Here is a 25,046-nt window from a genome sequence, read left to right as displayed (position 1 = left end):
CTTTAGCAACTTCCATGGGCGTTTTAGCTGAGTAAACATGATGGGTACTCTATACTCAGATTACTGCATACTGCACCTGGCAGACCCTATCTGTAGAGCACAGTAAATGCCTCAATAACTTTTCTGTAAATAACAATAACCAACAAAATTTAGCTTTGCCTGGTTTCTCATCCCTTTTCTTTCCATGAATAATCAAAGACATACATTTATTTCCAGGAAAGTTTATGGAAACAGTCACATTTAAGCAAATATTGGCAAATGTTTCTGGAAAGTGAATACTGAACACACATACACCAGTTCATGCTGGAAATCTGATTCTAAATGGTAAGCTCAGGGGGCAGAAACAATACAATGCAACCTTTGCACCCAATCAAAACTAACCAGTACATTTTGAATTTCAAATGTCAAACGCTGGTAACAACCTGCTTGTGGCGGCATTATAGACCAAGAATTACTTGAAGATTAATAACTTTGCAGATGATTTCAAATAGTGACTAGACCTGCAAAAACTGCAATCTTCTCACAGACAAATTGTGGCCAGAAAAAGAGATGCAATGAATCAAAGAAATTCTTTGCTTTGAATTATAGGCTGACAGAAAGGAATGCGCAGTCTCTAACCATGGGTGTTGCTTCTGCCTGGAGTCACCAACCATGCCACCGTTTTTGGCAAACTGGTGTCTACACCCAGGAGGTAGAGAATAGCCAGGTATCATTCATGGGTATTTAAAATGTACAGTTTGGCCATGGGAGAGGAAAAAAAAATGCATCCTGCTCTGGGGAAATTCACTCCTATCCTGGGGCCGGAACAAGGTCTGTGCAGCTCTGAATTTCCACTCAAGGCCTCAAAATAGTACTTCCCATAAGTGGGCCCTAAGTGGTGCATAGGCCTCAGGCTGGTCCTCTGCACAGGAGTGAATGTCGCTCTACATGAAGTTTCAGAGTGGGGCACAGAGCCAGCCAGGGCCCAGCTTTCTTGTCAATATTGTTTTTGGCTAGGGCTTTAAATTCCCTCATAATCAATGGTTTGTGGTGATCATACCTGTAACATTCATTACTACGTTTATTTGTAGCTATAGCAACACTAACTGGATGACTGTACCATCACCACTACAACAGAACCAAGTCTATAGCCATTAGTTATTTGCATCCACTAAAGAGGCAGGCGGAGTGGGTGGTGCCTATCAGGTGCAGGGATCAGGTCCTGCAGGAAGCAGCAGGAGGTGGATGGAGTTACAGGGGGCATGAAGAGAGCCACTGCAGAGAAGGGAAGTGCTTTCTGGGGCCCCCTCCTTATGTGAGTGCTGATGGGATTTGTGGCTGCTGTTTGTTACCTGGGGTGGGTAGATGGGTTGGTGCCTCCATTATAGGGTGTTGCAGGGGGTCACGGGCCTCTTCCTCCAACTCAGTCCAAGTGGGGATCCTGAAGCTTCTTCCCCTAACCCTAGTGGGGAGCCCAGTCACTGCATTCACCCCTTCTAACTCCTCCACTGCCAATGCTGGCCAGAGCTGCTTCTGCCAGCCTGGTGGTGTTGCCATTGCAGATGCTGCTGGCTGGGTGGGCCCTACTGTTTCCTCAGAACATGTACTCAGATAATTTCAGATACATTATGGGCCAAAGCCTCAGCTGGTGTAAATCACCAGACACAGATTTATAATGAAAGTGGCTTTGCCCACTTAACTACAGCAAATACCTACATCCACACGTGTAACTATCTCTGTACAATAGTATATCATATACAATACAAGGCTGATGGTTTCAGAGCTGCCTGGGGGCTTTGGACATGCTCTCTTTAATTTCAATGGGACTTGTGCATTTAAATCCCTAAGGTGGCTTTGAATCTATCAATCCTAATATCTGCGTATGAATATAAAGAGCGAAGGCATGATGGTGTGGTGTTGTATAAAGCTTTTAGCAGCATGAGTTGGGGAATGATGCATTACTCATGAGTGGTGAAGGCCCAAGTCTGTTATGCAAGTCATTCTTTATGTGAAAAACTAATCTAGGAATGAATTCAAGAGGTGTACAATTTTTTTCCTGGGACTACTTTCCAAACACCTCCCACCTGTAAAGCCAGGTGCCTTACTCTCTGTGAGACCAACTGTACTGAGTTCTGAGGGAGCCATAAAAATAACCTAAAATGGCTTTTCTGTTCCTAAAATTGTCACAGTTTTAAAGACTCACATCTTGTGCCCTTTCAGGGCTGGAATCAAGTGCTGGGTCCCATGGCGATGGTGGGCTCCTCCCTCTTTCCAATGGTATAAAAAAATCACCATTTTGGTCATAACAGACTTTGCCATACATACAAATAATATAATTTTTAAAGTTGTCACTGATCCAGTGTTGAATCTTGCCCATCCTGGACCTGGGGTAATTTTGGGGCAGAAAGGGGGAAACATTTCTCTGGCTGGTTAACTTTTTAAAATGGCAGCCATTTGAAGCTGTTGGAATGTTGAAATCTGTCCTGGGGGAGCTACTGTGTGGGCAGAGGGTAGATGAAGTGGTCAAAGATGCATGAAAAATGTATTTATCAACTGGATATCACCATAGCATAGGTGGCAGTTGCATGAGCATGCATACACATCATATTGCCTTGCCAGCTCGTACGAATGACTGGGCAATCCATTGTGAGGTGTTCATTTTTGCTAATTAGTGCAATTTTGCAATTCCCATGAAAGCCCAGGGATGTCTTTCCATTGCCTTTAATGGGATTTTATTAGGCATTAAGTGAACAAGTAGTTAAAAGAAAAGCAAGGCTGCTGGATTACTCAGCAGTACAACTTGGACAACTTTAGTTTTAATTATTTCTGAGAATACTTCATAATCAACTTGCACAGTCAATATTTTGTAAAAAGACTGTGGTCTTAGTGAGCCGCAACTCTGATCTAGAATCTGCTATTAAACCTTTGCTGAGAGATGGAGGGGTGAGAGTGTCATTTTCTGTGTGAACTATAAAGCATTCTGATTAGTGAAGTGTGGGTTAGTGAGGTCCTTCTGTACATTCATTATGATGTTTTTCTCAAGTGTTAATAAAAGAAAAGGCAACAAAGCTGGTAAGGGTCTTTGAGGACTTGACATATGAAAAGAGACTAAATATATATAGCCTGAGGGGAAAAAGGAGATTGAAAGGAGACATCACAGTCTGCAAATATCTACAAGGAGTCAGCGATATCAGTGGGGAGGGAAGAGGGGGGAAGATTGGTGTAGGGAGGGATAAGTAGGAGCAAGGGCATGAAGATGCATAAAGAAAACCTTTAGGACCAAAAATCTATTGTGTCTTACATCCTATGGACTTCAGAGGGGGTAGCACGGTGCTTAAATCTGCTCAGGGATGGCTCTTTAGACTTTACAGAAGAAGGAATTATTCTTCTGTTGCAGTGAGAATGCTTGGGATAATGAAAACAGTATCTGGGGGTATCTGCAGAGGCTCCAACCCAGGAGATTTTCAAAGGCAAGCTGGATAAAGCAACCCTGGTGAATATGCAGTAGGGAAAATCCTGCTCATTGCAGAGGGCAGCACATGCTGATGTGCCAGGTCTTTTATTATCTATGGTTCCATGATTATTGGTAGTAAAGGGCACTTTAATAACAAAGCTATTAACAGCTTTATTTATGCCATAGCTGCTTTCCAAGAAGGAGAAATCCGCCATGTCAAAGATGAATGCAAACACAAGGCTCAAAGCTCGAACTTTCCTTTTGGATTTTCCTTTCTTTTTACACAGAGACCACGGTGTTCTACTTAGTGAAGGAGTCCACAGAAACAAAGCAATACCAAGAGCAGGAACACCTTAATATAGTAATGCAGCCACTTTCTGGGAACTGTTTTCTTGGCCACTGCTGGGAGGGGAGGATGTGTCACATGACATTGGCCTGCAGAGATGCCATGAGTGATGCACTGTGCCATCTCTGGCAAAGAGCCAAGAGGAGGTTGCTAAACTGGTTTCCTTTACCCCAGGACACATCATGCCTGTGACACAACATAGCCCCAAAAGCCCTGGGAACAAGAATTCAAGAGTTCATGCCCAAACCTGTCTCCTGGGGATGCAAAATGCTCTGCCACCAGATTCACTGGATCTGTTTAATAATATAGGTGTAGCGAAAGAAAAGTGCATGCAACCAATTCTTCATTCCGTTTGATGGTTACAGATTTACTATTGGTCACACTCGGGTCTCTACACTGACTCTTCCATAGTCAGATAATTTGGTGCACATATGATAAACCACGGTTTGCTACGCTACTTCATAGAAAGCTGTGTTAACCCTTTGAGTTAAAGGGTTATATGAAATTGTGCCAATTTATGGATGGCACCTGGAAATTGGGAGCGTTAAGACGGGTGGGATGGAGAGTTTAGCAGGAAGGTTCTAGATGTGTGTGGAGTAGTTAAGCATTCAGAACCAGGTGGGAGGGTGAAGAACCTTCAGGAGGCCTGAGAAGGTGCTCCATGGTTCCATGGCAAGTAAAAGGGTGGGATGCACCTTGCAGATGTTCTGAGCGTTAAGATCTTCCATTGTTTTTTAGTTTTTTGACGTGTGTGAGAGCTGAGGTGGGTGAGGTGCTTTTGGTTAGGCAGACATGAACAGTCTAGACCAGCAAAAAGCACCTGTTATCTCAAATCATAGACCAACATTCCCAAACCCTATTAGTGCCCTGGGGTGGGAGGTCAAATGTCTGAAACCTGACACACACTGTTCCTGGAAGCCTGAAGGGAGGATGTGTTCCCTTCCCTATTACAACATACAAGGATGCTGTCAGTGACTAGTTGTCCTGAAAGAAAAAACATGACAGCAAAGATCAGTGCCAGCATTGTGCACCCAGTTAGTTCTGCCAATATGCCACTCCTGGGCTGAATCTGCTCATTGAGCCAAACTGTGCAGTGGGTTTGAGATTTGGACAAACAGGGCCTAATATGAGCCAAACCCTTCACATTTATTTTTAATCATAACGTTTGTCTAAGGCACAAAGCAGCTCCTTATTGGAACGTTTTCAATACAGGGCAAAGTCCTTCAGTCAGATTAATCAGGCAGATCTTGATGTGACCCTCCTAGCTAAACAATCAGGTTTTCCTAAAAGGTGGGCAGAGGCTAGGCAAGCAGGATGAGATTTACTGAGGGAGGGAGGCAGCTGTGAATGAAGAGAGGCTGCTAGGAGCTGAACTAGTGGGGACTGAGGCAACACTGAGGATATGGTGATGCAACATTCTACTGTTGTGAGGCAACAAAAAGGCACTCAGGTACTTGGTGATGAGTGCCCTGGAATTGCCTGAAGCTATGTAAAATAAGCAAACAAATTTGTCCTTCAGGATAAAGAGCAAGAAGTAGCAGCCCTCCTGAGTCTGATTTTCCTGATATTACGTGATTTGTTTCCAATCAATAGGCCACAAAAAGCCATATAACCAAGGGTTACATGACCTCCAAAATGAAAGCAGAGAGCACAAATGCTGTGATGGCTGCGCTGTGGTATCACGGTCCCTGCAGTCTGAGCATGCAGAGTGCTATCCACTCATTCGCGGTAGAAGGCAAAGCTGTGCTCTCGCACCTTCCAGCTGGCTCTAAGCTTTCCCTAGAAGTCTCAAAAGGCTAAATCTTAAACACGCTTCCATGCCTGCTTAAGACCAAAAATACTCAGAGGCACTGATACATTTCCACTGCGCTGGAGGGCCAGGCAGCAGAGTTCACACAAAGAGTCCCCCTCCTTCCCATTGCACTGTGGAGCAGACATCTGGGGCAATCCTGGACAACATGGTGGAGGACAGGAGGAGTGTGTGTGTGGGCGGGGGGGGGGGGGGTCATGCACAAAAGCCTGGGAATCAGCACACAGATTGAACAGTGGGGTGCAATGTATCAGGGAGTGGCTGTGGATCCATGCTGAGGCTGCAGTAACCCCTGTGCTGATTATAACACTGCTCCTAAAGTGGCACTGATTCATGGATCCTTTAGTGAGAGATTCACTGTCCCCAGCTCTCCCTTGGCCCAGCCTCACCACCCCTTTGCTGCCCTTAATGCAGTCGTTGCTCATGGGACCGCAGAGGAGCTGGGTTCCACAGCATGAGCCTCTAAATCTTGCTTTGTGCCAATGCAGCAGACCAATGCAGCGGGAACTCACAAAGCCCAAACCCATGTTGGAAAGGAGCCGCAGAGGGGTCCATTAGCCACTGATAGCTAGCCTGGAGCTTGCTACATAGCTCTGGGTGCCCTAAATCACACAGTGGTGCAGGGCTGTCCTGTCCCCACTTCTGCATTTCAGCACATTTTTCTCAGGAAAAAAGCCTACAGGTTTTCATTTTTCAAGGTTTGGCCTAAAGTGACTTCAGAACAGCACAGAGTCATTTTAGACCCTTGGCTGCTTCAAGAGGGAATTATGTCTACATACAGAAGAGTTTGGGATTGTAGTTATATGGTCTCATTGTATAAGATAAGAAGGCAACCCACTCTGCCCTCAGCAACAACCTGAAAATAGAGCAGACGTAAGAGGCATTGTCTAGCCTGAGCTTTAAAGGGGTGACGTTAGCACATGATAGCTAACATCACACCTGAAAGCCTAGTCTAGACAAAGCTAGAGCCTCTTTCCTTGACAGTGCAGCTCAGGGTTCTTAGCTACTGTTTAAAAAACCCATCTTGAAATCATTAGCGCTCCTGCTGGCCTACCCCCTGTGGACCGGCGGAAGAGAGCTCAGCTTAGCATCCCAGCCAAAGGATGGATCCTCTAGTAATGCACTTACTTCCCTTTCCTACTGCCCACCAGCCGGCTGCCCTCTGTGGGAGGTGAGACTACAATCTTCTGGCCCAGAGGCAAGAGGGCAGCCACACTGACACTTATGGTGATAGCCATAAACTGATGTTAAAAGCACTCAAGTAATAGGATCAGAATGTAAAGGCAGCCCTTTGAAAGCTCATTTTCAAGTGCTTATCGGCAGGATTAGAGGATTGCAGGCTCTTAGCTGTGAGCTTTGCAGATGTTTGGGAGCGGGAGACTAAAGCTATAGCATGTGAAAAGTTGATCAATTTTGACTTTCTCATGCAGTAAGATTACTTTTCTCACAACAAAGTGGTTCTGCCAAACACTAAGTTCAAAGGACTATATGGGCCTGAGCCTAGCATATTATTTACATAGCTCGCGGTTATTTTGAGTCTTCGGTTATAAACAGTGCTTCGAAGCTACACAAACTCTCACAGCTTAAAATACAAAAATCACACCAACCTACCCTACCCTGCCATGTACTATAGTTTAGCAACATGTGTGAATCCTGCTTAATAATTAAACCAAAACTAGGGCAGGCCAAGGAGTTTGAAGGCAGAACCAAGCCAAGGCATTACCACATTAGTCAAATCATGAACCGAGCCATTTATAGCTAACTATACCATCTAGGAAGAGGAAGCTACGTAAAGTGACAGTAAGGCTATTGTGTCTCAGGACAGGAAGAAATGGCAGAATGTTGACACTAGGACAGTGGTTCATGGACCGATAACCAGCTGTGATCTGTCCCTAGGGTGGCCAGACGTCCTGATATTATTGGGACAGTCCCGATTTTAGAAGATTTGTCCCACGTACATCGGTCAGGACGCCCTTTGTCCCGATATGGGGACCATCCGGACTGCAGTCACTCACTGCTTCCTGGGGCAGCTCCCGGTGCCAGCCCACCGGCAGGAGCACCATGTGCTGCAGGGACGGGGCTTGCAGGCGCCGGGAGTGGGCAGAGAGCCCTCCACCCCCCCCCCCCAACCCGACCTGACTCATAACTAGGAGCCAGAAGGACCTGCCTGCTGGATGCTTCCCGGGATGGGAACTGCCCCAGGTAAGCTCCGCCAGGACTCCCCACCTCGCCCCCTGGCAGGTCCCTCTGGCTCTTGGGGCGGGGTGGGGGTGGGGGCTCTGCATGCTTCTGGTGCTGCTCCGGAGCTCCAGCAACTCCCATTGGCGCTTTTCCCGGCCAATGGGAGCCACGGAGCTCGCACTTGTGGCGGGTGCAGCACGTGGAGAGTCTGGAGACTCCCCTTGCTGCTCTCACCCTTGGAGCCAGAGACCTCCCAGCAGGGCTGGTGAGTGCAGTCAGGGAAGGGGGCAGAGTGTGATGGTGAGTGTCTGGGAGGTGTGTGGAGGGCGCTGGGTAGTGGGGGAGGTTTGTGTGTTTTGGGGTGCTAGGAAGTGGGGGTCTGTTGGGGGGTGATGGGCAGTGGGAGAGATCTGTGTGTGTCAGGGCACTGGGCAGTCTGTGGGGGGCATTGTGTTGTGGTGGTGGGGCTGTGGGGAAGGGCACTGGAAGGGAGAGAGGAGAAATCTGTGTGTATCGGGAAACTAGCGAGTGAGGGGTTCTGTGTGGGGTGCTGGGCAGCTGTGGTGGGGCTATGGGCAGGGGTGTGTGTGCACAGCACTGTGCATTTGTGATGGAAGGGTTGTGGTGGGGGCGGGAATCTGGGCATAGTGGATCCAGGGGGCGCTGGGCAGGGGAGCTGTGTAGTGCAGCATGGGCCCACCCCATGTGCCCCCCCTCATGGCTCCGGTTGGGGCTGTGCACCTGTGTCTATCTCCCCCCCCCCACCCCTCGCCCAATGTGTCCTGATATTTCACTCTTGCGATCTGGTCACCCTATCTCAGACAATAGCAGGGAGCGCTGTGCTGGAGTCCGACTACCCCAGCTTCCTTGAAAGCAAACTGACAAATGATGAAGTGTAGCGCGTACTAAAACATTTTTGGTTACCTTGCCGCAACTTTTTCGTAGCCTGGAGTGGAAGCATATTTTGTCTCCATTGTCCATTGACAGTATCTGGTGGTATTTGACTGCCGCATCATCGCAGTCTGATATCATTTAACTGCAGCATCCTCCTATGGCTTCATCTGAATATTACTTACTGCAGCACCTTATTACTGCAGCAAGCTGTGGTACGGTAGTGCTGGACTACCCTGCTCCTAGTGTATCACAGTTTCCTGGCTTGCACTATTACTGCATTATCCCCAAACTCATTTACTTAAGCATCCCAATGGTGCCTTATTGATGCATTATCCTAATACTACCTTACTTCAGTATCCTGTGTTGCCTTATTGCTACATTTATCCTGGTATTATGATATACTGGAATGCTGTGACATCTTATGGTTGCATTGTCCAGATACCACTTTACTGCAGGATTCCGTGGTACCTTTTATACGGAGAGTACTTTGCTGCACGAGCCTTGGGTATATTATTATTGTCTTAGTCTAATATTTGGCTGTACTGTCGTGTGGAACCTTCTTACTGCCTTGTTCTGATACTACGCTACTGCAATATCCAGTAGCACCTGTGTTATCCAAAGACATCTTTACAGCCGTATTTCACAGCAGTAGCCCTGTGGTAATGGGAAGCTTTATAAACAGCTTCCATGCCATTGAGATTTTAGAAACCCTCCACTTTGCTAATTGGCATAAGGCCTTTCCCTGAAACAACGTCATTTAGAGCATGCGTGGGGGTGGAAAACTGCTTTCCTAACTCATCTTCAGAATGGTGAGGTAGTTAGCACACACCAGACACGCTGTAACATAGCAGGATTGCTGCTGCGATATCCAATGGGACCCTGTTGAGCAGACAAAAGTAGCATCACATGGTATGTATAAAGGCATTAAAAAACAATTCGAGAATGCAGTTTGTATAGAAGTAGTTGCATATAAATACTATCATGCTGAAAGAAAGTGAGACGCCAATGCGGAGGAGTCTGTATGTGTCCTCAGAAGGACTTGGCTGCTGTCTTGCTTCTTGCTTTTACAGAAATTGAGTCAGAAAACCAAGTAGGTGCAAAGCTCTCTGATCTCCAGAGAAAATGCAGCTGTGGCCGCTCCTCTAGTCATTGCTGAGCAGATTAGATTGCGTGCATGTTCACTTAACTAGCAAGTTGTTCAATATCCAGGCCCCCTTGGGTATATATATATATACACACACACACACACTCTCTGTAAAAGTTCCTTCTATGCTCAGCATACTATTTGCACAGCACAGCCACAGAGTATTCACTAACTTTTGCCCTTTCTGATACAGATGTCCTACAGAAAAGGAGGAGGAGGAGGAAAGAAGGAACAGGAAGCCTCTTTCCACTCTCCCAGGTCACAGATCCAAGGTATAGCCTAACACCAGTGCTCCTTGCTGGGAGGATGGCCAGGTTTCCCCCATCCCTGTACGCCTGCCAGCATGCAGTAGCACCAGCAGGTGAGGAGCACTATACAGCACACTCCTCACCAGCACCATGAAGCATTCTGCTTCCACTTGTCCCTTGCGGACAGAATAGCTCAGAGCACCTTTGCTCAGCTGCTCCAGCTTCACACTCGTCCAGAACCCAGCATTCCAGAATGGAGCAAGGGCTCAGTTTGCTGCTAGAAACTCAGCACGAATAAGTGTTCATACCTGCATGAAAGCAGCTACAGTCCTCCCCTAACATTGAGTGCACACAGCCCACCTGCCTGCAACTCACGGAACACACCCATATGCTTTACGTTTCATGTACACATCCTACCTGAGACCACTCTATGCAGCCTGACTTGGTATTTCATAAGACACTCTCCTTATTAGTGAAGGTGGCAGGGCTGAGATTCCTCTGCTCACAGGATGTGCAGCAGCATTCATGCAGCAGTAAGATAGTCTGGGGTGGAAGCAGGAATTGTCTTATAAAACTCGGGTGACATGTGCCACTGATGGGTTTTACACAGAAAAAAAATATCTTTGGGAGGCCAGCCATCACATTCTCAAACTTTTGGGGATGGCTGCAGGTATGATAGCCAACTGGGCCTGTTGTGCAGAAGGCCCCATTATTACCAGAGGCTAGGTGGATAAAAGAAAGACAGAAAATCTTGTCCAGTGGGAATGGACAAAGTAAGATCCTGAGGGTGACCAAATGTCACGTCAGGGCATGAGACCATCTGAACATGTATGTGCCCATGCACTGAGGTAGCAGTTCTGCAATCCTGGGACTCAAGTGTGGTTTTGGTGTACAAAAGGGAAGAGTTTAGTCTGAGGCTCTAGGTTAACATACTATTTATGGCAATAAAGCAAAAGATAACAAATACCACTCCTCAAAGCTCTACTGTGTAGTCATACAGGCAAAGGGCCTGATCCTGCACTCCTTAGGCAGCACTTCCATTGATGTATCCTGAAACACAACACAAGTTTCCTGGAAGCAATAAAGTGCCCTTGTGGGGCATTTCATTTCAGTGGGGAGGCAGAAGAGAGAGAGGTCTTTTTTTTCTGACAGAAATTGTGTTACCCTAATTTTGTATATGGATAGAGGTTAGATACTAGTGCAGCTGAAGTACACATGTAACTCACACACCTTCTGGGTGTGGTGTTCTGTCCCATCTAGTGGCACCGAGACCACTGAGAGATTAACGAGTCTGCTCTACAGCTTTAGCTAACAGACACTTGGCTTTTAGCTCATATGGTAGATACTCATGCATTTAGCTCCAGAGGTGCCAGGTTCAATCCTGCCTGCTGATGCTTGGGGTCTGTCAGCATTACACATATATTATAGATAGATAAATGGATAAGCTAGCTAGTTCTGCCTGAGTAGGGATGCTGGATTGGAACCTATATCAGAAGTTTCTACCACCTGCACCAAAAGACATGTTAGTGTGTGAGTGAAGACAGGCAATAGACAGGTACTTATTCTGAACCACTTGCTAGTTCATGAACTTAAAACTATCATTACTCATTAGGCAGTTTTTGTGACACTAACTAAATGAGCCATATTTGGGTTTTTTTTTTTAAGGTTTTGTATATGTACAACATACTGCAGGTGACTACAGGTCATTTTCTACTTCTGCAGCTACTCTACCTGGGTTTTATTATTAGCCAAATGAATTACTTTACTTCAGTTCTTTCCTCTTCCTCCCCTTCCCAAGATACATGTCTCAGCTCTTACAGAGACTCCTGAGAACAGTGTTGGGAAGCCTCTGGGTCATTCTTCAAGCTGTACTCCGGGGCCTGGTGTCACACAAAGGTTCAGCCAGTCCTCATTTTTCTAATGTTATTAGAAATGGCACATCCCAGAGGAGTGGCATATCTGAGAATTAAAGAAAGGACCTGGCAGTGCACATTACTGTTCAAAAGGTGTTCTCTGGTATCCAAATCCCTGCCCCAGTCACAGCATGCTTCTGCTCCACCCTTGTGTAACCTGAACCAGGAACGCTCTCCTTTCTGAATTCTTCCCTCCGTTGTAAATCCTGAGTGACCGGCTGAAGTCAATGGAATTAGCTTTACCTGGATAAATGTGCAGATTTTGACCTTCTCTGTTTGGAGTGGCTAGACGTTTTCCCAAAGTGGTTCAGGTCAAGCTATTTTCAATTAAATTGAAAAAAATGATAAGGAGGTAAAAAAAAGATCTTAAAATAAAAAGGAAAGCAAATACAATATAAAACATTACTATGTGTGTGTATATTATACATCTAAAACATTGCCTGGTGACCATGGGGCAAACGCTGATCACGCTAATGTACATGCAGAGTAACACCGCTGAAAGCAGAGGATTTACGCAGAGATCAGAATCTGACTGTATGGGCCAGATCCTCAGCTAGCTCCACTGACTTCAGCTGATGATCTGGCCACGTATCTTTGGACATGCTACATGCCCTTGGAAGGACAGCAAGTGAAGAGCTAAAAAGTGCTTTTCCAACCGTTGGTTTAAAAGAGGAAAGGAACGAAAAAAATATAAAGTTAATGAAATTGCTTCCATCCACAGCAGATGTGAATTAGGCATTTTTTGAGCAGGAGAAGCAGCTTCTGGTAGATATTTTATTGGACCCGGATGGTCACCAGAAAGAGAGTAAGTGGCAAAGATGGTGGTGGCATTTGCCAGGGAGAGAAGAGATGAAGGGTAAATACTGATCTCGCTCAGCTCTTCTTTCTCTAGGTTATGGTTGGGACTGATTGCTTTCCTCATAAGCTACTAAGCCCTCTGCCTTGTTGACCTTTCGTATACAATGAAGTGTGATCCTTTGAAACCAAGTAGGAACCAAAGTACCTTTATAGAACTCAATGTCATTACAAAGCTGTACAAGTAAGAAAGTGTTGATGTAAACTATGAAAAGAGAAACCTCCGGTGAGCTGATCTCTCCACCTTGTGCTCCTTTGTCTCCCCTTGCTCTCATTCACACTCTCTCTCACAGTGACCCATTCTCCCCAAAATGAAACTCGTCCATGGAGGTGGAGTGCAGCTGTCCTTCAGGGATGTCAGCAACTGCTTGTCCGGCTAAGGCTGTCAGGAGGATTGCATCAGGCCTGTGAGGCGCTTGCCTGCCAGAGACTTTCCCTAGAGAAACAAACAGAAGAAGAAAGCCAAGCTGTGAGTGAAGCTGCTTCACAGTAAAATAGATCACCCTGTTCAATCAGCTGGGCCGTGAAGGGCAGGAGACTGAAATGGTTGAAAGGGTGCAGATGCAGCTGAGTGCAGGGGATAAGGGTGGTGACAGGAGCATGTGGTTTCCTACCCATGCCAATGCTTACACCGGGGCAGTAATTTGTATGTAACTGAATTCTTGGTATTTCAACCCCTCTGTGCCTCAGGTACCTGATCTTGCAATGGAACAATGAACATAGGTCATACTTACAGAATGGGGGACTCTATCCTGGGAAGTAGTAACTCAGAAAAGGATTTGGGGGTCTTGGTGGATACTTAGCTGAACATGAGCTCCCAGTGTGATGCTGTGGTTAAAAGAGTTAATGTGATCCTGGGATGCATAAACAGGGGGAGCCCAAGAAGGGGTACAGATGTTATTTTACTTCTGTATTAAGCACTATATTAGACTGCTGCTGGCATACTTGTCCAGTTCTGGTTCCCCTCAATTCAAGAATGATGTTGATAAACTGGAGAGGGTTCAGAGAAGAGCCACGGGAATTATTAAATGATTAGAAAACATGCCCTTATAGTGACAGACTCAAAGAGCTCAATCTATTTAGCTTAACAAAGAGAAGGTTAAGGGGTGACTTATTATAGTCTATAAGTATCTATATAAGGAACAAATATTTAATAATGGGCTCTTCAAGCTAGTAGAGAAAGGTATAACATGATCCCATGCCTAGAAACTGAAGACAGACAAATTCAGACTGGAAATAAGATGTACATTTTTGACAATGAGGGTAATTACCAATTGGGACAATTTACCAAGCGATGTGGTGGGTTCTCCATCACTGGCAATTTTAAAATCAAGATTGGATGTTTTTCTAAAAACTCTGCTCTATGAATTATTGTGGGGAAGTTCTCTGGCCTGTGCTCTTCAGGAGGTCAGACTAGATGATCACAGTGGCCTCTTTCGGCCTTGGAATCTATGAAATGAGGTTCAGCTGAATGTTCAGCAAGAAGGGTATCAGCTCAGACACTGAAGTCTGCCCACTGGCATTATCTCAGGGGGATTACATTTTAATCTCTTAGTGTCAAGAGAAGTTGAGTGATGGTATGAGAATTAGCCAATGTAAAGCTCAATTCTACCTCCCTTCCTCACACTGAATAGTACTTATCCATGGGAGTTAACCTATTGAAACCAATAGGACTAGTCACATGAGTAAATGCTGCTCAGTGTAAGTAAAGTTTGCAGAATTGAGCCTATGAGTACTCTGACAGCTTCCTCACAGTGTGTATTGGGCTGTACTCAGGATATGAGCCACCTGGGTGCTTGACTCAAACTCATATCACATAACCCTGGGCACTGATTATCAGTCCAACAGAAATACATTTAGGACAAACATATTTTCGAGATGTTTTAATCAGTCCCTTCCCTTCTACCAAACCCCTTTCTCCACACCTCAGTCATCTCTCACCATGTCTACTGCAAACTCCATCTCTCTGGCATCCCTGCTTGCTCTTCTCCAGGCCATTCAAAACACTAAAGGAATTTTGCTCTCCAGGGCCCCAATACTGCACCACTGAAGTCCACAGGAACTTTGCCATTGATTTCAGTAAGTATAGGATTAAGGCCCAGGTGCCCATGTTACTACCAGATTTGAATCCCTTCATTGGATTCCGCTTGCACCATATGATCTCAGCCCCCCGGTCAGTGCATATCAGCCCTGCCTCATTTCTTGTGCACCTTCAGAGATGTGCTTGTTAAAGGGACATTGCCAACTTTACAGTTAGTCAGATTTTAAAAATAGGTTACATGTAATTTCAGGTAAGTTCAGCAGTTGCCAAATCTCCCTGGTCATTTTTTCTTGTTTGACAATAATACTCTCCTAGTATAAAAACATACTGAAATAAGCTTACAAGGAATATCAGAGCTCTGCTACCTCTAACAGGTCTTATACGGAGCTTATTTTATGTTATTGTATTTAGCCAAAATATCCAAATTTTTGGAAAAGTCTTATTTCTTGCTGTTTCAAAAACCCACACAAAGAGCAAAGGGAAACAAATGACACAGTGAAATTGGCTACATATAAAATGCAGTCAAATTCATAAAAGTAAATGAACTGAAAAATAAAGAAAAATGTTTTTTCTCTGATCTCTTCCCGTTATAGCGTTGTTAGGTGTAACTTGTAAAAATAGTAGGTTAAAAAAATTGTAGACAGAGGTTTGATTTTACACAGAGATGTGGCTCTTTAACTATATATTAAGTTAACTATGCCCATATGTGGAGTACAATTTACCACCCAGCCATATGTTGGCAGATTTTTGTTAAAAATTTACTGCACATGAACAATGTTTGGTTTGCAAAGCTTCATAACTTGGCCCAATCTTGACCCCTGGTCTCCACGTCCTGTTGCAAGTAAAGAGAGGGGAGTTGCTGGCTGAGGATGTTGGGGCTGGCGGGAGGGGAGAAGGAGGGGGAAGAGCTGACAGGCAGTCAGCAAACAGTGTCACAGCTTCTCTGCTGGAAGAGGGGCATCCAGTCCCCCATGCCCATGTTTCTTCCATGTTTAACAGTCCAGCTTGGGGTGAGCAGTCAAAGGGGTCCCACCCTCAATGCTGAATTTAATGTGTGCATGTTTAAATTGTTCCCAGGGCCAGGCTGCTTAGAAGGACTGGGGCAGCTGACAGCAGAGTTAGGGCAGAAGGTTTGCATGGTCTCATGGAAAGCAGAGAATGAGTCTGAAAACGGAGGTCAGGGCCCCATCCCCACAGCTCTTAAAGCAGCAGAAGGAGTAACTGACAGGTGAAATGTTGGTGATGAGCTAGCAGGGGTTAGGCCTTTGAATCAGAACAGCATGGGATTGTTGCCAAGAAGCTGTTCCTTCCTCTGCCAGAGGCTCTCACCGTCTGCTCTTACTCTTCCTAGGCAAAGGCAGGACATGCATCTCCCCACTCCTTTCCCGCCATCTGCAGGGTCTTTTGGTAAAAGTATTAGCCTGTTAGCCAGGAGATCTATGTTCCCAGCTCTGCTACAGACTTCCTGTGTGTGAACTAGGACAAATCACTTAATCTCTCTGCACCTTGGAGGATAAATTTGTCAATAAACTGGGAGGTGTTGAGATAGTATGGTGTTGAGGATCAGATAAAGAGATACAAAGTGTTTTAAAATAATAAAAGAATCTATGCCCATTTTGCAAAATATGAAACTTCAAAAGATGATGCCAAATCAACTGTCACATATATATTCTGTGTGAAGCTAGAATGGGGGAGGGGCTCACCGAAGTACCTAGACAAATTGATTCTGTATATTTTTGGCAATGGGTAGAGAAGGGCCCCTAGGTGAAAATTTCAGATCTGAAACCAAAGAGCCCCAATGTTCGGGTGGATTTAGGTGCAGGGTTGTGGTTCAGCCCACTACAGAGATAGGTCCCAGGTGCAAAGCTTGGATCTAGATCTGCTCACCCCCAAAGCTGGAGGGGTTTAGTTTAGCGTTTTCTCTTTATACAGGTCCTTCTTTTCCTTTTACATTTTGAAAACTAAATTTTGTGAGGAAAAAGGGTGCAAATTTTCCGTATTTAATACAAATAACAAGGGAGTAAAATTCACAGATGAAAATACCGGGCCACATGCTTAGCTGGTGTAAATCAGCTCAATTCTGTTGACTTCAGTGGAGCAATGCCGACTCACAGCAGCTGAGGATCTGACCCTCTGTATTTATGTTTCCTTTGTAATCCCTTCATTGCTTTATACTCCCAGAGTCCTCTAGGGAAAGACATAAATCCACAAAATGTTGCTGAGTGTGGTGCTTCGCATGTGGAGTTAGCTGAGAGAGCTGAAATAAAACAGATCATGCCGTACAGTTGCTTAGTGGCGATGCACCTGGTCATCCTCAGGAGAGTGAGTTAGTCCTGCATTTTGACACAACATTCCTTCCAAACCAAGCTCTCTCTGGTTGGCCATAAGCCACATGCCACAGTTTTTCAAAAAGGGCTTCAACATTTGTTAGCACCATCACTTCTGCATGCAAATGACAGAATGTGTGTACCCGGAACAGAAGGCGGCAGTAGCTCCTCAGGAAAGGCAGGGTGGGCACTGTCCTCCCTGATTTAAAAGAGATGCAGTATGACTGTGACAGAGTAGTCTGTCCCACCAAGGGTAGTGGTGCCTAGGGAGCAGCCCTCCCCTATCATGTGGCATGGCCCTTTAAAATTTTGAAAGGTCTGATAAATACAAGGATCTATGTGATATTGACAGAGAGGAAGTGGTCACGAATACCCTTTTTCTCCAGCCCTGACGCCACAGACCGGGGCCTTACACAGGCTCTCCAATGTGGTTTGGTGCTGCTCTGCTACCCTGGCCAGCTGCAGATCCCACTGTTTTTGTTGTGTCTTCCAGATTTGCCAGAGGACTGCCAGGATCAGTTTGGATGACTCTGCTTCCTCCAGCAACTGGCATGGGAATGCCAGAGACCACATCTGTGCCCCATACATCAGCTTGGGAGAGGAGACCTTCTTCCGGCATTTCTGCTCCATTCTCCAGCTGCAACTGTTCTCAGTCCTCTGGGATCAGAGAAGGTCCCAGCTCCCACTGCTACTACCACAAAGCAGACATGGGGAGCTTCTCTCAAGTGTGCCCCCTCCTGGCCCTGCAGGTGCATTGCGTGCAGCACTCAGGTTATTTCAATCAATTACCCAGATCAGATTAGTTTGAAAAATAGATCCCTTTCATAGGATCTGGCTTATTACCCCTCTCTTCAGAGTGTAACTCATTGCAGAGTGTAACTCAGTCGCTAAAGGTAACACTCACTCTGGTGCCATATAAGAGTCTTGATAGATTTTCTTGCTCCAGTTAGGGAAGACCCAGCCCTCCTCCCAGAGCTGGGTTGTACTTCAGTCAGTCAGTCACTCTTAAGACAGGAGTCCCCAATGCTCTTCCTTGGAGCTGGGCTATGATTTCAACCATCTGTAGGGCCTTAGCTAGCTTCTCCTTCAGCTGGTCGCTTTCCCCAGCTGGTCCCCAGGATTCAGCAAGTGAGTCCTCTCCTGCTATGAGGGTGGAGACAGCATATAATCTCGCCCTCTTCCTTAATGCTCATCCCAACTGGCTGAGAACAGGGGGGCCTTGCCCTGCCCATTCTGCAAAGCTCCTGGTTCTGGGCTCATAACCAAACAGTGATGGGATTTCCTCCCAAGCACCACTTATTCCCACTTCCTCTCTACAATGTCTCATAAGTCCTTGTATATATTGGAATTGCAGCTAGCAAGGGATGAGAAGGGTAACAAGAAGGGTTTCTACAGGTATGTTAACAAGAAGAAGAAGGTCAGAGAAAGTGTGGGACCCTCAGTGAATGGGGCAGGCAACCTAGTGACAGATGATGTGGAAAAAGCTGAAGTACTCAATACTTTTTTTGCCTTCTATGATGAAATAACTGGCTCTGTGGATATGGGGAAAGCGGTGGACATCATATAACTTGACTTTAGCAAAGCTTTTGATATGGTCTCCCACAGTATTCTTGCCAGCAAGTTAAAGAAGTATGGGCTGGATGAATGGACTATAAGGTGGATAGAAAGCTGGCTAGATCGTCGGGCTCAGTGGGTAGTGATCAATGGCTTGATGTCTAGTTGGCAACCAGTATTAAGTGGAGTGCCCCAGGGGTCGGTCCTGGGGCCAGTTTTGTTCAACATCTTCATTAATGATCTGGATGATGGGATGGATTGCACCCTCAGCAAGTTTGTGGATGACACTAAGCTGGGGGGAGTGGTAGATATGCTGGAGGGTAGGGATAGAGTCCAGAGTGACCTAGACAAATTGGAGGATTGGGCCAAAAGAAATCTGATGAGGTTCAACAGGGACAAGTGCAGAGTCCTGCACTTAGGACGGAAGAATCTCACGCACTGCTACAGGTTGGGGACCAACTGGCTAAGTGGCAGTTCTGCAGCAAAGGACCTGGGGATTACAGCGGACAAGAAGCTGAATATGAGTCAACAGTGTGCCCTTGTTGCCAAGAAGGCTAACTGCATATTGGGCTGCATTAGTAGGAGCATTGCCAGCAGATCGAGGGAGGTGATTATTCCCCTCTATTCGGCACTGATGAGGCCACACCTGGAGTACTGCATCCAGTTTTGGGCCCCACACTACAGAAAGGATGTGGACAAATTGGAGAGAGTCCAGCGGAGGGCAACAAAAATGATTAGCGGGGTGGGGCACATGACTTATGAGGAGAGGCTGAGGAAACTGGGCTTATTTAGTCTGCAGAAGAGAAGAGTGAGGGGGGATTTGATAGCAGCCTTCAACTACCTGAAAGGGGGTGTGACATTGCACTCCATATGCTTTATGAAAATATGTTTATAAGTGTGAATATGATGTAACTGGAATATGCCTTATGCAAAAGGTCTCTTGTAAGGTATCATTACAAAGACTATAATCTACTGAGTGTGTTCATCTTATTTGTTTGCATGTATTAGTTCTATGTCTGGAGTTAAGAGAATAAGATATAAACTTGTATTGCTGTTGTAAACATATTAAGTGGAAGCCATTAAGGGTGCTTCAGAATCAATGAACTGTGAATGAGTTTATTTAACTGCAAGCCTTCCTGTTTATGTGTGGGCCAGCCCATGGGTAATAAAGAATGAGGTCTCACAGGACATGTGTCCATGTCACTGGATACTGGAATCCATCTTAAATCTGGTTCTTTTCCATTTAGAAGGAGGGATGGGGACCCAGAGAGACAAAAAGATTCCCACCTTGGGCCAAAGTTATAGAACGAGTGGAACAGGACAAAGGGGGTGACCAGTCATGAGAAGGCCCCTGCTTACCACCTAAGATGTCTGCTGGAACTAACAAGGACTGTACCAAGGGAAAGGATTGGTCCCAGACTAGGAAGGAGTCTAGTCTGTGAAAGAAGCTTACTGGAACATCTCTGAGGGTGAAATATTACCTGCAATCAGTTCCTTAATGTATTAGGGTTAGATGTGCGTGTTTTTGCTTCATCTTGCTTGGTGACTTACTTTGTTCTGTCTGTTATTATTTGAAACCACTTAAATCCTACTCTTTATACTTAATAAAATCATTTTTGTTTATTAATGAACCCAGAGTAAATGATTAACACTTGGGGGAGCAAACAGCTGTGCATATCTCTCTATCAGTGATATAGAGGGCAAACAATTTGTGAATTTACCCTGTATAAGCTTTATACATAGTAAAACAGATTTAATTGGGGGTTGGATATCTGGGTACTGGAGAGGTAACCTGCTGAGCTGTTTTTGGTTAAAGTCTGCAGCTTTGGGGGCGTGGCCCAGACCCTGGGTCTGTGTTGCAGCAGGCTAGCATGTCTGGTTCAACAAGGCAGGGTTCTGGAAGTCCCAAGCTGGCAGGGAAAACAGGCGCAGAGGTAATTTTGGCACATCAGGTGACAGTCCCAAGGAGATCTCTGTGACCGAAACTATCACAGGGGGTTCCACAGAGAATGCAGCCAGGCTGTTCTCAGTGGTGGCAGATGACAGAACAAGGATAAATGGTCTCAAGTTGCAGTGGGGGAGGTCTAGATCGGATATTAGGAAAAGCTATTTTACTAGGAGGATGGTAAAGCGCAGGACTGGGTTACCTAGGGAGATGGTGGAATCTGCATCCTTAGAGGTTTTTAAGGCCCAGCTTGACAAACCCTTGGCTGGGATGATTTAGCTGGGGTTCGTCCTGCTTTGAGCAGGGGGTTGGACTAGATGACCTCCTGAGATCTCTTCCAACCCTAATCTTCTACGATTCTGTATCAGATCTTTCAAAATCTTAAAGGGCCATGTCCTGTGACTGGGCTGGGCCCTAGGTACCACTGTCTTTAAAGAGGCAGTCTATGCCATCACAATGCCATTTTTCTGCAAAATTTGCTGTCAGTTTCATAGCCTCACTTTGAGATATCATCAGCCTCCCCTGACAAATGGGATTTCTGAATCCTTCTTACACAAATTCTGTTATTTATGAAGGCAGTTGTCATAAATATAAAGGGAAGGGTAAACCCCTTTAAAATCCCTCCTGGCCAGAGGAAAAATCCTCTCACCTGTAAAGGGTTAAGAAGCTAAAGGTAACCTCGCTGGCAGCTGACCAAAATGACCAATGAGGAGACAAGATACTTTCAAAAGCTGGGAGGAGGGAGAAAAACAAAGGGTCTGTCTCTGTCTGTATGCTGTTTTTGCCGGGGGCAGAACACGAATGGAGTCTTAGAACTTTTAGTAAGTAATCTAGCTAAGTATGTGTTAGATTATGATTTCTTTAAATGGCTGAGAAAAGAACTGTGCTGAATAGAATGACTATTCCTGTCTGAGTGTCTCTTTTGTAACTTAAGGTTTTGCCTATAGGGATTCTCTATGTTTTGAATCTAATTACCCTGTAAGGTATCTACCATCCTGATTTTACAGAAGTGATTCCTTTACTTCTATTAAAAGTCTTCTTGTAAGAAAACTGAATGCTTTTTCATTGTTCTAAGATCCAAGGGTTTGGGTCTGTGGTCACCTATGCAAATTGGTGAGGATTTTTACCAAACCTTCCCCAGGAAGTGGGGTGCAAGGGTTGGGAGGATTTTGGGGGGAAAGACGTGTCCAAACTACGTTTCCCAGTAAACCCAGTTAAAGTTTGGTGGTGGCAGTGGAAATCCAGGGGCAAAGGATAAAATTAATTTGTACCTTGGGGAAGTTTTAACCTAAGCTGGTGAAAGTAAGCTTAGGAGGTTTTCATGCAGGTCCCCACATCTGTACCCTAGAGTTCAGAGTGGGGAAGGAACCTTGACAGCAGTGATTGTGGGTCCAGAGCTGAATGCACAGATTGCAAGGTAAGGGGTCCAGTAGTATGTATTTGTGCTAATTTGATCCCAATATCATGTCTCCTCTTTGGGACTTGTCTAGCTGAGATGTAGAAGTCAACCAGGAGAAAGACTGGAAGAAGTTAAATTGGTCCTCACTTAGGTATGATAGATGCCAAAAAAGTTAAAACCCCAAAGGATATTTTGGGCCAAATCCCACAGTCTTGACTCAGTCAAAATTGCCTCGTTGGGAGCACTGACTAAGGAATTCAGGGTTTGGCTGTCAGTGTGGCTATGACGGTAAAATATGGCACTCTGGATTTGCATTTTCTCAATAAAAGTTCTAACCAAAATACATATTTTCTGCTATTTGTATCTATCAAAAATAAAACCAACCCAACTCGCCTCCCGTCCTGCCACGGTGCTGTTGGCTGTCTTTATACAGCATATGATTTTGGTTTCAGCCTGCACCCACCAAATATTGATTTCTGACTGTCAAACACATACGATGATCCACTTAGGTCAAGGATAAAAGTGGGCACAGTCCTGGGGGTAGACCTTCAACAGGGGCTAAATCTTAAAAACAAACAAAAACCACCAACCAACCCCCCCCACCTAAAGTCTTTCAGCAGCAAGCTGCTCTTCCTTGGTAGTTATAGCAGCAACAACCAACTAGCCAGACTTTTCTCAATCAAACAGTATGTTACAGCTTTAGGGGTATTGCTGGAGAGTTTTGGAAAGGAAAAGGGGTTAGTTCCTTTTTCAGCTATTCTGCTGCACACAGTTGTACTTCACTGTAGGTGTCAAGAGAGAATCCAGTCCATATCTATAGCAGGTGGGTAAGGCACTCCTCAGCTCTGTTTATGGAGCGGAATGAGTTTGTTACTCTTGAACTCTACCATTTGCAGTAGTTGCAGTTTTAGAAATAGGGACAGACTGCGGCTCTGATAGGGAAGCAGTGTGTAATATGAAGCTGGATTAACCCCAAGATAATTTTCAGGGAATTCTTAAAAAGGACTTTGGCCATTCATATTCAGAATCTGACTTTTGACTGTCCAGTCCATTCTACTATTTGATCAGCTGTGGGACTTAGGGATCCAGTCCTCTGGAGTGCTGAGCACCCTCAGCTCATGCCAAAATCTATTGAAGTGAAGGGTACTCACTATGTCTCAGGAGATGATTAACATCTTGCAGATTTGGGCCCTAGGTGACCTGCTGCTGAACTAAGATTTAAAATTCCATTAACATTCAGCTTCTTAATGAAGTGTAATATAGTAATGAAGCACAACTGCCCCATAGAGGCAAAAAGTCAAATGAAAACAAACTTTCCATCAGGCTTTCTGCTTAAATAGAGAACAGCATTTCTTTCTAACCTGCTTTAACAGATTGTGCGTTTTTGTGTGTTGTGTTATTCCCCATCTTGTACTTTGCTAATGCTGGATACAACAGGGGAATTTCCCTAGTTTGGCTGCTGTTCTCATAGCTAGGAGATTGGGAGGATGTTGTGAAGTAACCATCTTCAAAAAAAGAAAGTTTTGTTTTGGCCAGTTTTTGTGGTTTCAGAATACTTGAATGTGCTCTGGCCAGCACACAGACACATGCAGACATTATCAGCGTCAGCATGCACTAATCAGCAATCAGCATGCACTCTATCAGTTACCTACCTGGGCAGTGTTTATCCTATGGGGAATTTGGTGGTTATGGGATGGCAAAGAGGACGTATGTGGGAGGACTTCCCACATCTGGGCTTCCCTTGCCAGACTCACCCAGATCAAATGAGTTGAATGCTACAAGAGTTCCTGTCCATAGTTCCTGCCAACCTCCCTTGACATCAGGTTAGGACTTCAAGAAATTGATTCAGATATAACAGTCGGTCTTCCTGCCCCCCTGCCCTCCCGCATCCACTTCTTGCTGCTATTTCCCCTGTTTGTTTGATCTCTATGCAAATCACCCTCCAGGAGGGCTGAGACTTGAAGCTATGTACATCTTTCTTTTGGAGGCAAACAAATGGCACTTCAATCAGACCTGGGTTTAGGCTTGAACATGACATTTCTCATGTGGTGATAGATATTTTTGACATTTTGGACTGAAGCAAATCTTAACTAAAGTGGCACAGGCACATCAATTGAGTATTGAACAAGAGAATGTTGCTACCCACCAAACTGTTCCTCGAGAAAGACATTTTCCAACACTGTCCATCTTTTCATTGCTAGATTTCTGTATGGATCTTAGGGCAATTTCATTTTTTAATGTTCTTTTTATTAGACTTTTTCCACAAAAAGACAAATTGCCAACATAAGATAAGTAACAAATTAAGAAAACAAAAGATAAATATGAAAGATAGTTAAAGAAATCCAATAATGATGAAGTAAAATAACTTAGTTGAACACTAAATCCACACAGACATGAAAAGAAAAGGAGGACTTGTGGCACCTCAGAGACTAACCAATTTATTTGAGCATAAGCTGTAGCTCACGAAAGCTCACGCTCAAATAAATTGGTTAGTCTCTGAGGTGCCACAAGTACTCCTTTTCTTTTTGCGAATACAGACTAACACGGCTGTTCCTCTGAAACAGACATTAAAAACATTAAAATTAGTATACACAAAAGTAATGGACAATACGGCCAAAAACATGCCTTACAGAAAATACAAACCAAGCACATAGCGTGGCTTTCAACATTAGGTGTACAAATAATAGCTCACTTCATTTCCAGCCACGCCAACAACTCCTTACCACTGTGTTCTCAAGAGTTCCTTCCAAAACACTGCAGACTGGACCTCTTATCTGGAGACATTTGACCATGGTACTCTATCTCACTACTGCTCACTGTTAGTCTGAGCGACTATAGTTTACTCTTCTCCAAAATCAATAGCTTGGGTGTTTGCTCTTTCCCCTCTCTCCCCTGACCCTGGTTGTGTTTCTCGCTATACCCCTGTCAAGCTTCCTTCCCCACTCTGAACTCTAGG

General features: G+C 45.1%; 1 protein-coding gene across 5 annotated transcripts in view; it reads right to left on the bottom strand.

Moving 5' to 3' along the window:
* Window positions 1-205: 205 nt before the first annotated feature.
* The window catches only part of RGS6 (regulator of G protein signaling 6), a 526,529-nt gene continuing 501,688 nt past the window's right edge, over window positions 206-25,046 (bottom strand). For all 5 annotated transcript variants that reach the window (XM_048853871.2, XM_048853873.2, XM_075129659.1 and 2 more), the window contains one exon: window positions 206-13,260. In XM_048853871.2, coding sequence (XP_048709828.2) covers window positions 13,210-13,260 — 51 coding nt within the window. In that variant the 3' untranslated portion in view covers window positions 206-13,209. The remainder of the gene's footprint in view (window positions 13,261-25,046) is intronic.

Source organism: Caretta caretta, chromosome 6 (genome assembly GCF_965140235.1).
Source record: "Caretta caretta isolate rCarCar2 chromosome 6, rCarCar1.hap1, whole genome shotgun sequence".
Lineage (NCBI taxonomy): Eukaryota > Metazoa > Chordata > Testudines > Cheloniidae > Caretta > Caretta caretta.
The sequence above is the reverse complement of the archived record's forward strand: the minus strand, read 5'-3'. Positions and strand labels throughout refer to the sequence as shown.